Source organism: Lagopus muta, chromosome Z (assembly GCF_023343835.1).
Source record: "Lagopus muta isolate bLagMut1 chromosome Z, bLagMut1 primary, whole genome shotgun sequence".
Lineage (NCBI taxonomy): Eukaryota > Metazoa > Chordata > Aves > Galliformes > Phasianidae > Lagopus > Lagopus muta.
Genome location: NC_064472.1, coordinates 71,130,956 through 71,143,836, shown reverse-complemented (window position 1 = coordinate 71,143,836; position 12,881 = coordinate 71,130,956). Strand labels below are relative to the sequence as shown.

At 45.7% G+C, this 12,881-nt stretch overlaps 1 protein-coding gene across 1 annotated transcript in view; it reads right to left on the bottom strand.

Annotated features, from left to right (window-relative positions):
- Positions 1-8,526, bottom strand: part of SNX30 (sorting nexin family member 30) — a 50,726-nt gene extending 42,200 nt beyond the window's left edge. The window contains exon 1 of the mRNA XM_048932464.1: positions 8,259-8,526. Within this exon, the coding sequence (XP_048788421.1) occupies positions 8,259-8,420 (162 nt within the window). The 5' untranslated portion in view covers positions 8,421-8,526. The remainder of the gene's footprint in view (positions 1-8,258) is intronic.
- Positions 8,527-12,881: the final 4,355 nt, after the last annotated feature.

Here is a 12,881-nt window from a genome sequence, read left to right as displayed (position 1 = left end):
TATGCAACACTGAATTAAAGCTCAAGGTATATTACCTTCTCCGTTAAGTTGAAATAAGACCCACAAAGCAGTCATTCAGTTGTACATTAGGAGCTATGCTCATTTTTACCAGATGGCAAGATTAATAAAATAACTGTGCTAAGACAGTTAAGTTAATGCAAGTGTTTGTTCAATTAAGTGTCAGCTATCCTTTACTTTGGTCAGGAGAGATGAGAACTGTGAATTCCAGACAAACACGCTGTACTGAGAAGTTGTGTATCACAGAAAGATCACCACACTGAGTTTTACAATACCAGAGCATCTACACAGTAAAGTATTATGAAAGCATGCTTATCGATAAATTCCAGTTTCTGTAAGGAAGGCAACTAACTGTAAGCAACAACACCAGGGTAGTCTAACCCAATGTGGAAGTCTGGAACGAGTAGAAGAATAAAGCCCCCAGGCTTCAGGTGAAGAGAGAGAGAACCCCAATCCCATTTGGATTGTCCTAAGACCATGGGACCAGATGGGATCCACTCAGGGGTGAGCCAGTGGAGGTGACTGCCAAGCCATTTTACACCATCTATTAGTGTTCCTGGTCAACTGGAGTGGAACCAGAGGACTGGAGGCTTGCCCGCGTGACTCCCATCTACAAGAAGGGCCACAAAGAGGGATCCAGAGAACTTCATGGCTGTTAGCTTGACCTCAGTGCCAGAGAAAGTTATGGAAGAGATTATCCTAAGTGAAATCAAGCAACATGTGCAAGTCAATCAGGGGATAAGGTCCAGCCAGCATGGGCTCATGAAAGGCAGGTCCTGCACAACAAAACTCATTTCCTTCTATGACCAGGTAACCTGCCTGGTGGATGAGGGAAAGGCTGTTGACATAGTCTACCTAGACTTCAGAAAAGCCTTTGACGCTGCCTCCCACAGTATTCACCTGAAGAAGCCAGCAGCCCATGGCTTGGACTTGTACACTCTTTTGAGTAAAAAACTGGCTGGATGGCTGGCTCCAGAGCATGGTGGTGAACAGAGTTCAATCCAGCTGGCAACCAGTCACAAGAAGTGTTCTCCAGGGGTCAGTTCCAAGGCCCATCCTTCTTAATGATAGGACATGAGGCAATGGGTGCAAGCTGGAACACAGGAGGTTCCACATAAATATGAGAAAAAACTTCTTCACACTAAGGGTAACAGAACACAGGATCAGGATGTCCAGAGAGGTCATGAGGTCTCTTTCTCTGGAGACATTCAACTCCCTCCTGTGTGACCTAATCTAGGTGTTCCTGCTCCAGCAGGGGGATTGTACTAGATGATGTTACAAGGTCCCTTCCAATCCCTGACATTCTGTGATTCTGTAATTGAGTGAAGCTTCAGTAAGACTGCAGATGACATCAAGTTGCAGGAAGTGTCAATCTGTCTGAAAGTAGGAATGCTCTACAGAGTGACATGGGGCAGGTTGGATCTCTGGATTGAGGCCAATGAGATGAAGTCCAACAAGACCAAGTGTCTCATCATGTACCTTGAGCACAACAGCCCCTAGCAATGCTACACACTTGGGACAGACTGGCTAAAAGGCTGTGTGGAAGAAACAATACCTGGGGGTATTGTTCAGCTGAGCACTGACCATGAGCCAGCAGTGTGCCCAGATGACCAAGAAGACCAGTGGCTTGTATCAGAAATAGTGAAACCAGCAGCAGCACAGAGGTGATCATCTCTCTGTACTCAGCACTGGTGAGGACGCACTTTGAGTACTGCGTTCAATTTGGTACTCCTCACTACGAGAAAGACATCAAGCGCTGGAGACATTCAGAGAAGGGCAACAAAGCTACCAGGAGACTGGAGCACAAGCCTTATGGAGGGCAGCTAAGGGAGCTGGATTGCTTGGTCTGAAAAAGAGGATGCTCAGAGGAGATCTTACTGCCTCACTGCAACTGCCTGAAAGGAGGCTGTGTTGAGGTGAAGGTCAATTCATCCTTCCGGATTACAGTGATAGGATGAGAAGGAATGATTTCAAGTTGCACCAGAAGAGAGTCAAGATGGATATTAGGAAAAATTTCTCTGCAAAAGAGTGGTCAGGCACTGGAATGGGCTGCCAGGGAGGCAGAGGGGTCACCATTCCTGTGGAATGTGGCACCAGGGAACATGGTTTAGTGAGGAAATATTGGTGGTGGGTGGACAATTGGACTAGATGATCTTAGAGGTTTTTTCCAACCTTAACAATTCTGTTTATCCACTATTACACTCTGGGCTGTCTACAAGCAGAAGGGAGACAGGAACTCTGTCCTTTCAGTGAGGTAACATAGTATTACCCTAGCCAAGAGATGTCAGTTTATGAGATACAATGGGTTGAGGAAGCAGTTCTAGGTAATATCCTTGAGAGAGATGTGAAATCAGACTCAGCCAGCAGCGTTACTACAGGCAGAGCACTGACGTCAAGTTGAAAGCCATGCCAGGTTTGAGTTAGGTCTTTTAATGAGGTGATCAGAAATGACCTAACAGATGTGTACACAGTGCAACAGAAGACACAGCAATTCCTTTAAACAGCTATCTAAATCTCACATTCAAGGAGTAAGACAAGCATATGGCAGACAGGTGCTTGTTTCTAAAAGCTTCCTGGTTTAAGAAACATGGTCCAAGAATTTAATAATGACAGCAGCACTTGACATTCTCGTCTACTATGTAGCATTACTTCTCCACTCAGTGCAATGACTGTTAAGCAATTCTGAGATGATGGACCAAAGCACAGCAGGACCACAACCTCACACTTCCAGAGAGCAGACTTTGACCTCTTTAGGGATCTGCTGGAAAAAATAGATGCAGCCTTAGGAGATAAGAGACATCCAGCACAACTAGCTGATTTCCATAGAACACCTCCCCATCCTCAGATGTGGCCAACCAAGTAAGCAAGAAATGAAGAAATGGACCAAAGGCAGTGGGAGGCCTTTCCTGACTTAATTCTAATATAAAAAGAAATATGAGAGATAGCAGCAGGGATACGTGACCCAGAAGGAATAAAGAGATGGGATTAGTGGGATGGAGACAGATCTAGCAGATGAGGATACCAACAATAATTAAGGTTTTTAAGGGTGTAACCAGCAGCAAAACAAAATGAAAGGAAAACACAGTCCTCATGCTAAAATGTGGCAGAGGACCTGATGACAAGGGATCAGAAAAGGTCAACATCATCAGGGCTATCTCCACTTCAGCCTTCACTGACAGGAACTTGTGGCCCTCTAAGGCCAGAGGGAAAGCTTACGGTCAGTCAGGGAAATCAGCTTAGGAAACAATTCAACAAACTGGACAGATACAAACCCACAGGCAAAAATTAAAAAGACTCATACGTGCTGAGGGAGCTGGCCAATGCCACTAATGTCAGTTTGGATTATCTTATCTTTATGATGGTGACCAAGGGAGGCGCCTGAATACTGAGGAGCAGGGGAAAGGGAAATAACTAAGACACCACTTGTTTCTTCAGGAAGGCTGATCAAGGGACCCATAGGCCAGTCGGCTTCACCTTGAACCCTGGGAAGAAGATAATATTGGAAACCTTATTTTCTCAGTTACTATATGAATCTCATATTCCCATAGATTGGAACCAGGCTTGATTCATCCCACACTAACATAGTTTCATGAGTTCACCAGCTTCAGTTCCTGACTTTTTTTCCTAGTCTCAGTCTCTTTAAAGACTGAAAATTTACCTCAGGCCTACTTTAAGAAAAGTACATGGTACTTGTCTAAGAGTTCTCATTTAGTCAGAAAAGAAAGAAGTTTGTAGAAGCTTAAGCAGATTTATTTTAAGCTTTCAGATTATACTGCAAACTGGTTTCATTTGTGGGTGGATGAAGAGCAATAATTAAACTAGCAACCAAGGAAGCTGGAAGCAGAGCTCCAGACTCTCAGTATATTTTTTGCTGGGAAGTTGCCAGGCTCCCTTCCAGAATATGAGTGCTAAGTAAAAACACTCCAGCAACTGCACCAAGTATTTATACTCAATCAGGTGCTAATACAGGCCTAAGCATTCACCAGGGTGGTAGCTGGAATCAGATGAGCAAAGGGTCACATGCAAGCAATAGTTTCCAGTTAGCGCACACAGACATTTGGAGTTCTAGCTGCCTCCTCCATGCATTAGCAAATTTCTAGCTATGCATTGCAAATCTGGTAATCCACATGCAAACTGCCTGATACACTCCCTACAAAACAGCCTTGAAGCTCAGTTCATCTGCCTAGTATTAATATAAGCAACCAGAAGTCACACATATCTTCAAAGAATAAAAGCTACACAGGTTATAGGCCACAAAGCACTGTGAAGGCAGTCAAGGGTTCTGAAAGAGGACAAGCAAATCCCCACTGAAGTCCTGCTCAGATTTTAGCTAACACAGCTCACAATGAGGCCTCATGCATGCTGGGAGCAGCACCATTCGATTAAAGCAGGTATGTAAGTATGTAAGAGAGGATGGACAGGAAAAGATAGAAGCCATTATCATCTGCAACTCACAATCTCCTGCAGGCACAGTTCTTGCATACTGACTGCCAGCAGTCTCTTCAGAATCCACTAATCTTTGGAAATGGCAAAGAACAAAATTTCCCACATAGGGCAACTCTCCCAAAACGTTTTTGTGGTGGATCCATCAAAAGCTGGACCAGAAGCTTCCTACTGTGATGCTATGCCTGAACCGTGACAGAGGAGGAAGGATGAGAGCTGTCAGTCAGTAGGGAACTATTCCTCTCAAAGGTGAAGAAACTGAAAGTCACAAGTTACCAGTTAAAGAACTCGTGAATTAAGAGATAAATCTGTGATTTCACGTTAGACTAGTCTGTATGAAGCAGACCAAGACACTGCTTGTTTTCTCTCCAAATGAGCTTATAAAATAAAGTTTAATGTACAGAATACGTTGTCTTGTAAACTTGATAGATCCAAGTGGACTGTGACACTAGCACAGGTGGAACACTACAGCTTTTGGAGCAGTAGACAAGAACTCAGCCCTGGCAGTCAGACCTCGTCCAGCAGTTGTTGGTCTCAAAGCAGACCATAGAAGGAACGGCCAATGCCACCATTAGGAAGCTGCTCTCATGACACTAGACTAAAGAGATGGCAAAGACAACAACAGTGGAGGACAGCAGGAGTAAGCCAAACAGAATACTTTATTTCTAATTCTGAACAGCCTAGCACTTCCAGTGTTTAGTAACAGCCTATTAAAGCAGTGTAACCCCAGCAGGGCTAGATCCCAACTCTTATAATAATTCTACAATAATTTGGGTACAATTACACAGCAGCATATCACATACTTCTCACCTCTGCTCTAAACCCAGCAAGCTCTTAATGCTACCTTTTATCCTAACAGTCAGTGTTTTTCCTAGACTGTACAGTAGATTCACTACTGAAGGTGACAAAATGGTGAAGTAGTCACATAGCTACATGCAAGCAGAACTTCCCTTTCTTTTCTTTCCTCCAGAAAAAAAAAAAAAAAAAAAAAAAAAAAAAAGATAAATCCACACTGACACTTCCCCACTGGTCTTACCTTCCTCAGCAGAGAATCTGCTTGGAAAAGCACACCTCAGTTAGCGGGTGCGCAGGCCTTTCAAAAGCTTGCTTTAAGAATTCTCAGGACATCACCACATATTCTGAGGGATTGCTTCCTCCTGCATGTTTCCCTCTCACCTGAGATCAGGGGGTCAGCACTGCTTAGGTTTAGCTTCAGCAGTGTCCTTGTTTGGAGGCTGCCAAGGGTACGGGAAGAAAAAGTCTGAAAAAGCTGATGGAGGTCAGACATCAAGTCTAATTGCATGAAACACTGTTTATCCTGAGGGGAACAGAATGCTTTATAGAAAGATCTGGCCAACTCAGAAATACTTCAGAGATAAAAGCCTGCAGCTCAAGTATTTTATTTTTGTTGCAGAACCACTACAAATGCTGAGTATTTAGCCAGATATGCCCACCTTAGTGAGGAAGTTACAGGCTCTTAAAACAGCTTTCTTCCCTACAAGATGAAGACATTATTTCAGACAATAAATATTCTGAAGCACTCTTCATAAGATTCACAGTAGTCCTCTGCTCCAAACCAGAGAAGCTGCAGAAAATGACACACAAGGATTTCCTTCCCTTTCCCCTGACCAACTGATTCAAGATGATTAGCCAATGTTCTCAAAAGAAAACTAAAATTTTGTGAGACTTCAAACTCAGACAAGGTCTAAGCTACCAGCCTATTGCCAAGTTTGAATCAAAAAACAGAGGGACACATGCAGGCAATATTCCTGCTCTCCAAGTTCCTCTGACTCAGGAGAAAGTAGCGTCCTCACTCATCCACTCCAAAAAGGCAAGAAAACCATGCTTTAAAGAATGCAAAGCTGCGATGGCACAGATTCAACCACTTCAGGCTGCACATCTGTGGCGGTGGAAACTGAAGCACTACTTTAAAGTCAGACAAATTCCTTTACTCCCGCACTTTCCTGACAGGATTCCAGTCTCGGGGCAGGAGGCCTTTATCTCACAGCAACGTTTAGGAAGTGTTTGCTCAGAGCAGATAAAAAGAATCCAGAAAAAGCAAGTTATGCAGTTCATGGTGATGGGTCAGCAGCTGTGCTACCCTTCTATGGACTGTCCTAACGCAGGCATGGCTTTGGGGTGTTTCTAACAGAAGCTTACTGACTCAGAGCCACTTCAGCAAAAGAGACCAACCCACTCATGTCCTGCAGTGCCAGACTCCACCACTCCCCCAGAAGATCCACAGAAAGCCAAGAGAATAGCTCCTACTCCAGCAACAATAAAGAGTGCGTGAAAAGATTTTGAGCTGCACTTCAATATGGACCTCTCTCTTTTACCTGCTTACTTCACTTCCATGAAGTGGACAAGAGAGCTAGCCTCGCCTTTTGGAAGATCAATGATCCACCACCAGCAATTCAGCATTAGAGATATTGCAACCACACAGAAGTCTCTATTTACCTCTACTTATAACAGTCATTCTACAGACTACTCACAAAGTGCAGACAGCTGAAGTTCATTACTGCCTTAAAAACATGAACACTTGTTTGCTCACTGAGTTCTTCCTGAAGTGGCAAAGAAGTCAACTCATCTTTTTTCTTGCCAGCACTTGCCAGTATGTAAGTGGAAGAAGGGACAGCTTATAGACGGTAGATCAGTTGGACTCCTTCCATCGGAAGGATCAGGCACTTGCCTTTTTTCTGCTAATTCAGCAAGAAAGAAAAAAAGAATGCCGCTCTCTTCCTACTGGAAATCCTTTTATTCCACGAGGCTCGTTACCCTGGTGCCATTTCCAGGTCAAGCACAGACCCCATCCCTTTTTTGCTCTTCCCTTTATAGCATGCCCATGCTTCCAAGCACACAGAACATGCAATATTACACAAAGCTACTAGAAGATGGACTTCACTGTGCTGCTGGGGGAGAAAATGGTAAAAACCTTCCCGATGAGCAGGAATTTGGCCTGGGGGCAGAAATACCTCTCCAGCCTCAGTTTGTGATCAGCTATCAGAGACAGCGGTACACTTCTCAGAGACCTTTCAGCAGCAACCACAAAGGAGCACGGTTGAGCTCTGAACACTCAAATCTCTGCAATACAGCTCAAGAATGAGGTTGAACGGGCATCATCAACCAAGTGGCTGCAGACCTCTGCTGTGTCCCAGGGAGGCCAGAAGACCCATAAAAGGAGCTGTCAGTGACAACTGCCACAAATCTCACTTCACACATGGAAGCACTCATATCTCTGGGAGACCAGCAGATCTGTGACATCTTGTAGGAACAACAGAAACGCTTAAAGCAAAAAAGTTGCTGCCTGTTCCCAGGAAATCCTGCCTTGCTGCTTTCCAGGAACTCTGCTCACACACACTCTGTCTTTGAGAGCTGTTAGCAGATGAGCACCAACAGAGGCAGACTCATCCACCATCACACCCAGAATCCGCAGCCGGGCAGCGCGCTTCACAGAGCCCTTCCTGACACACACTATGGGCTAGGAAGCAAAGGGAAGGCAGGCTGAGGTACTCACGCGACAGCATCCTTCCACACAGCCGCCGTGTGGAAGAAGCGGTTGGAGGCTCTGCTATGGAGCACAGAGCAGCCCCACGGCGAAGGACCGACACCGCTCCAGCCACCGGGAGGGCACAGCCCTGCCCCGGCACCCACCTGCCACCCATGGCAGCGGCTCTCCGGCTTCGCTCCCCGGCGGGGAGCCGGGATGCAGCCGGGAAGGGGTTGCGGGGAGGCAGAGGTGCAGCCCTTCCCCCTCCGCTCGGGCCCCCCCCCCGGCGCTCCTCTCGGCGGTGCCGTACCTTGTCGGCGATGCTGCGGGGCAGCAGCAGGTCGGGGCTGGGGGTGAGCGCCGGCCCCATCTCCTCGCTGCTGGAGGTGGCCAGAGGATGCGGCATCTCCCGCAGCGATTTGGGCCCGGAGGACGGGAGAGGCTTAGGAACGCCCGCCGCGCCGCCCGACATCGCGCCGTAGCCGGCTGGCAACCGCAGGCCTCGACGGGGAGCTGCGGGGCCGCGACTGGAGCCTGCCCGCCGCCACCGCACTACGAGGCGGCGGCGGAGGAGGAGCGGAAAGAGGTCGGAGGAGGAGGAGCGGGAGCAGCACCCGCCCCCAGGGCCCCGCCGCGCCACCTGCCGCCCCGCCCCGCCAGCGGAAGGCAGCCCGGCCCGCCACGAAGGCGGGGAGCGGGCCTGCGTCGGCCGTGTGCTCGTGAGCTTTAGGGTCATAGTACTGACCCAGCCATGGTTCAGAGTGCGAAAAAAGTGTGTTTGTGTTGCGTTGTTGAGCGCTAATTAGACACAGTAGCACGCTACAGGGGAGAGACGCAGCACTTTTAAACCGTTGTAGCCCCTTACAGCTATATATTGGTATACAAAAATATGCACATGGATATGTGACCAGTCACAACTCCGGTGCTGTAAAGTTTCACTTGTGTTTAACGTCTGATGGAGTGCAGCCCACTGCCTGGAGGTGGATGAGGAAGCCTACAGGTGGCAACTTGAGTAGCGCAGCAGGACACATTTGAGAATGCAGCACTGTGGGCTTTCACAATAAAAACAAACAATACTTGGTAGAATCACAGTATCATTTACATTGGATAAGACCTTTGAGATCATCTAGACCAACTATTACACATTCCCACCAACATCTTCCCGCTAAACCATGTAACCCAGTGCCACATCTGCACACTTCTTGAACCTCCAGGATCAGTGAGTTCACCACATCCCAAGGCAGCCCATTCAAGACCATACTCACTCTTTTAGAGAAGAAATTTTTCCTAATGTCCAACTCGACTATCCTCTGGTGTAACTTAAGGCCACTGCCTCTCAACCCTATCACTGTTACTCAGGAGAAAAGACCAAGCCACTTCCTTTCAGGCAGTTGCAGAGGGCAATGAGGTCTGCTCTCACCCTCCTCCAGACCAAGCAATCCTAAATAATACAGAATTTTTGAATTGTGTTAACACTCCAAAGCCCCAACTACGTTCCAGACTGCTATAAGAAGGAGGCTGTGAAGCATGCACTGTTAGTTGCACTTAAGAAACAAAAACCTGTTTATCTATCAGGAAGAGGAAGCAGTATAAACTAGGTAGCTTTAATATATACAGTCCAGCTTTCTTCTAGAAAATCCACATCTTTTGTGGCAAATGCAACAGTGAGCCTGTGGGCAGGTTTGTGTATCCACTGCACTGCCCAGGAGACAGTATCCCTTCATGCATGCCTGTGTCTCAAAGGCTTATGACTTATTAGGTGCCCTTCCAACTTCTCCTTTAGGCATCCTCATCCAAACACATTTCCAGCTCAAACCCTTCTCCTTTGGGTAACATGGCAGGTCCCATGCTGCTGGAACTCAAGCAAGGACTATGCTTTCAGACATAGGGACTGAATTTTGGGTGGTCCTATGTGGAGCCAGGATTGGGATTTTATGATCCCTGTGGATGATCTTTTCCAACTCAGGATATTCTATGGTCCTAAGGCTGAGACTCTCACACTGGGGCAGAGAGTGCTTCTGGGACACTTGATTGCAGCCCCCAGTACCCATAGAAAGGAGGAGGTGGAGTTGGGCTCCACGCAGCAGTGCAGAGCAGCTGGGCAAGAGATACAGAGCATGAACTGAAACTGGAAGTCCTTGATTGATATCAAGAACTTTTTCCCCCTGCAGACAGCTCTAAGCAGCAGAACAGGTTGCCAGAAAAAATTGTGCACTCTCTATCCTCAGATATTTTCTAGGTCTGACTGGGTAGAGCCCTAACCAATTTGGCCTGATCTCATGCCTGACTGTACTTTGAGCAGGAGATCTGACCACAGACCACCCAGGGTCCCTTCCAGCCTCAGTGATTCTGTGACTCAGATAACGCTTGTTGCTATAGAGGTCATATGTCTAGTTTCTAAAGTGATTTTCCTGTATACAAGGATGAAGTTCCAAGCTCTAGTGATTTATTTATTGGTTTAGCTCCCTATGAATACTGTATGGCCAGGCAATGTGCCTCTTTGTTTACTAATCACATTTTTCTGTGTTGCCCTGGATGGTTTCTGCCTGGAGCTGAAACAGGTCATACTCTGTATTTTCATCTGATCCAAACTACTTAGAAACATTTTCAAACTGGATCACTATATGCAAAATGCAAAATTTGTGCCCAGTAAGCTCAAGTTTGGCTGTAAAAAAGTCAGAAGACATTAACAGAAGAACTTTTTATCCAGGAAAATATAGAAACCTGATGTTAATAATGTGGTGATTGTCTCAAATTCTCACTATATTTGTGTTTAAATTTCAAAATTCTAATGCCACAGAGTGCACTATAAAATCAAGACAAGTAACTGCTGAGTAGGTCTCTTTCCTAGGTCATTTGTGGTCAGGTGAAGTCCCTGGTGACTGGAAAAAAAGGCAGTATCACTCTCACTTTAAAAAAAGGGTAGAAAGGATTACCCAGGAAACTACCAACCCATCAGTCTCACCTCTGGTTGCATGTCATAGAGCAGATCCTTCTGGAAGCTATGCTAAGGCACATGGAAGACAGGGAATTCATACAGGACAACCAGCATGCTTCCCCAAGGGCAAGTCCTTCCTGACCAATCTAGTGATCTTGTGTGATGGAGTAACTCTGTCAATGGACAAGAGCCACTGATGTCATCTGTCGGGACTTCAGTAAAGCCTTTGACATCATCTTCCACAGCATCCTTCTCTCCAAGTTGGAAAGATATGTATTTGATGGGTGGGCTGTTTGATGGATAAGGAACTGTTTGCAGGATTGTTCACAGAGCATGGTGGTCACTGATTCAGTGTGTGGATGGAGATCAGTGACGTGGAATCCCTCAGAGGTCAGTACTGGGACTGATGCTCTTCAATATCTTTATCAGTGACAACAACAGTGGAATCAAGTGCACACTGAGCAAGTTTGTGAATGACAGCAAGCTGTGTGCTGAGGTGAACATGCCAGATGAGATGGTATACCATCCAGAGAGGCTTAGATAGGCTGAAGCTGTCGGCCAAAAGAAATTCATGAAGTTCAACAAATCCATGTGCAAGGTCTAGCATCTGGGTCATGGCAGCCCTCAAGTACAAGAACTGCTGAAAAGGAGTTGGGAGTACTGGTTGATGACAGCTGGATGTGAGCCAGCATGACCTCACCTGGAAGGGAGGGGAGGGGAGGGGAGGGGAGGGGAGGGGAGGGGAGAGGAGAGGAGAGGAGAGGAGAGGAGAGGAGAGGAGAGGAGAGGAGAGGAGAGGAGAGGAGAGGAGAGGAGAGGAGAGGAAAAAAAGTATGTCTTGTAGATGACTTCCTGTAGGAAAAATTCTTCCACACACAAATAGAAAACCTCTAAATGCATCAGCATGTGGGTTATCTGGCTCTAACAGCAGGCACAAGAATGTACAGCCAAAAGCTGAGAAAGGAAAGTATCTCTTTTCTTAGTAGTAGCAGCACTGAAGTAAATAAATGTTTCAGTTCTGCTAAGAAGTTATGACTGATGAAAAAGATGATAATGTTCCAGTCTCCATTTCCTTCTCCGTGCCACTAGTGGTGTTTTTTTATGACTGCAGTATTCCTTGACATGCTTATTGGTAGTTTTCTTTTTATTAAATATTCTGCAAGCTAAAAACAATCAGCATATTGAAACATTCAACTAACAGAATCAAAATACAAATTGAGAATCAAAATCAGTGAGTGGCTAAAGAGAGATTGAAATTCACTGCCCGACTCATAACACATACTAACCAGAAAAAAGATGGTAGGTTCTCCTGGCAAAATCTTAACTATTTCTTATGTTTACATCATTTCAGCTGGGAAAAAAAAAAAAAAGAAAAAAACCAAAAAAAGACACAATAGGCATGTCTATAATGCTAATGAGGAAAGAAGACAAATGGATTTGGGGACCAAGAATCTCACAAATTCAAGACAAAGGTCACCAGTTTCATGTGTGTTTATTGTGGTTTTGTTTGTTTGTTTGTTTCTGAATAGTTCTACCTCTGTATCACTGAAATAAAAATCTTGCAGGCTATCTTTTCAGATTTTTACCAGATTTTAAATTGAGAGGAGAAAGACCTAAGAGTTGCCTTTTCATTCCTGCCAGTCTGCTAGGGATACAGCAAGGCTAACAGGAATGCTTTTGTCCCTCCATTATGGCAGGGTTAGTTTAGGAAGTAGTCCTACCGCTTTTGGACTTGAACTGTATCTTCTCATCCAGGGTTGAGGTACATTACTGTTAAGAATCTTTGGTGCCAAATGGAGTGCATTGTGTGCATGTTAGATCTCTTGTTATTTTTACTGATGGTGGCACCTAGGTCAGCACAAGCAAGAAAGGGAACTTCAAACAGATGCTATCTAGTGCTATTGACTTATACAGTGTACTAGATTAACCTGCACCTTCGGTAATGAATTCTGAGAACCAGGTTCTTTCTGTATTGTCTTTCTAAGTCTTCCAAAA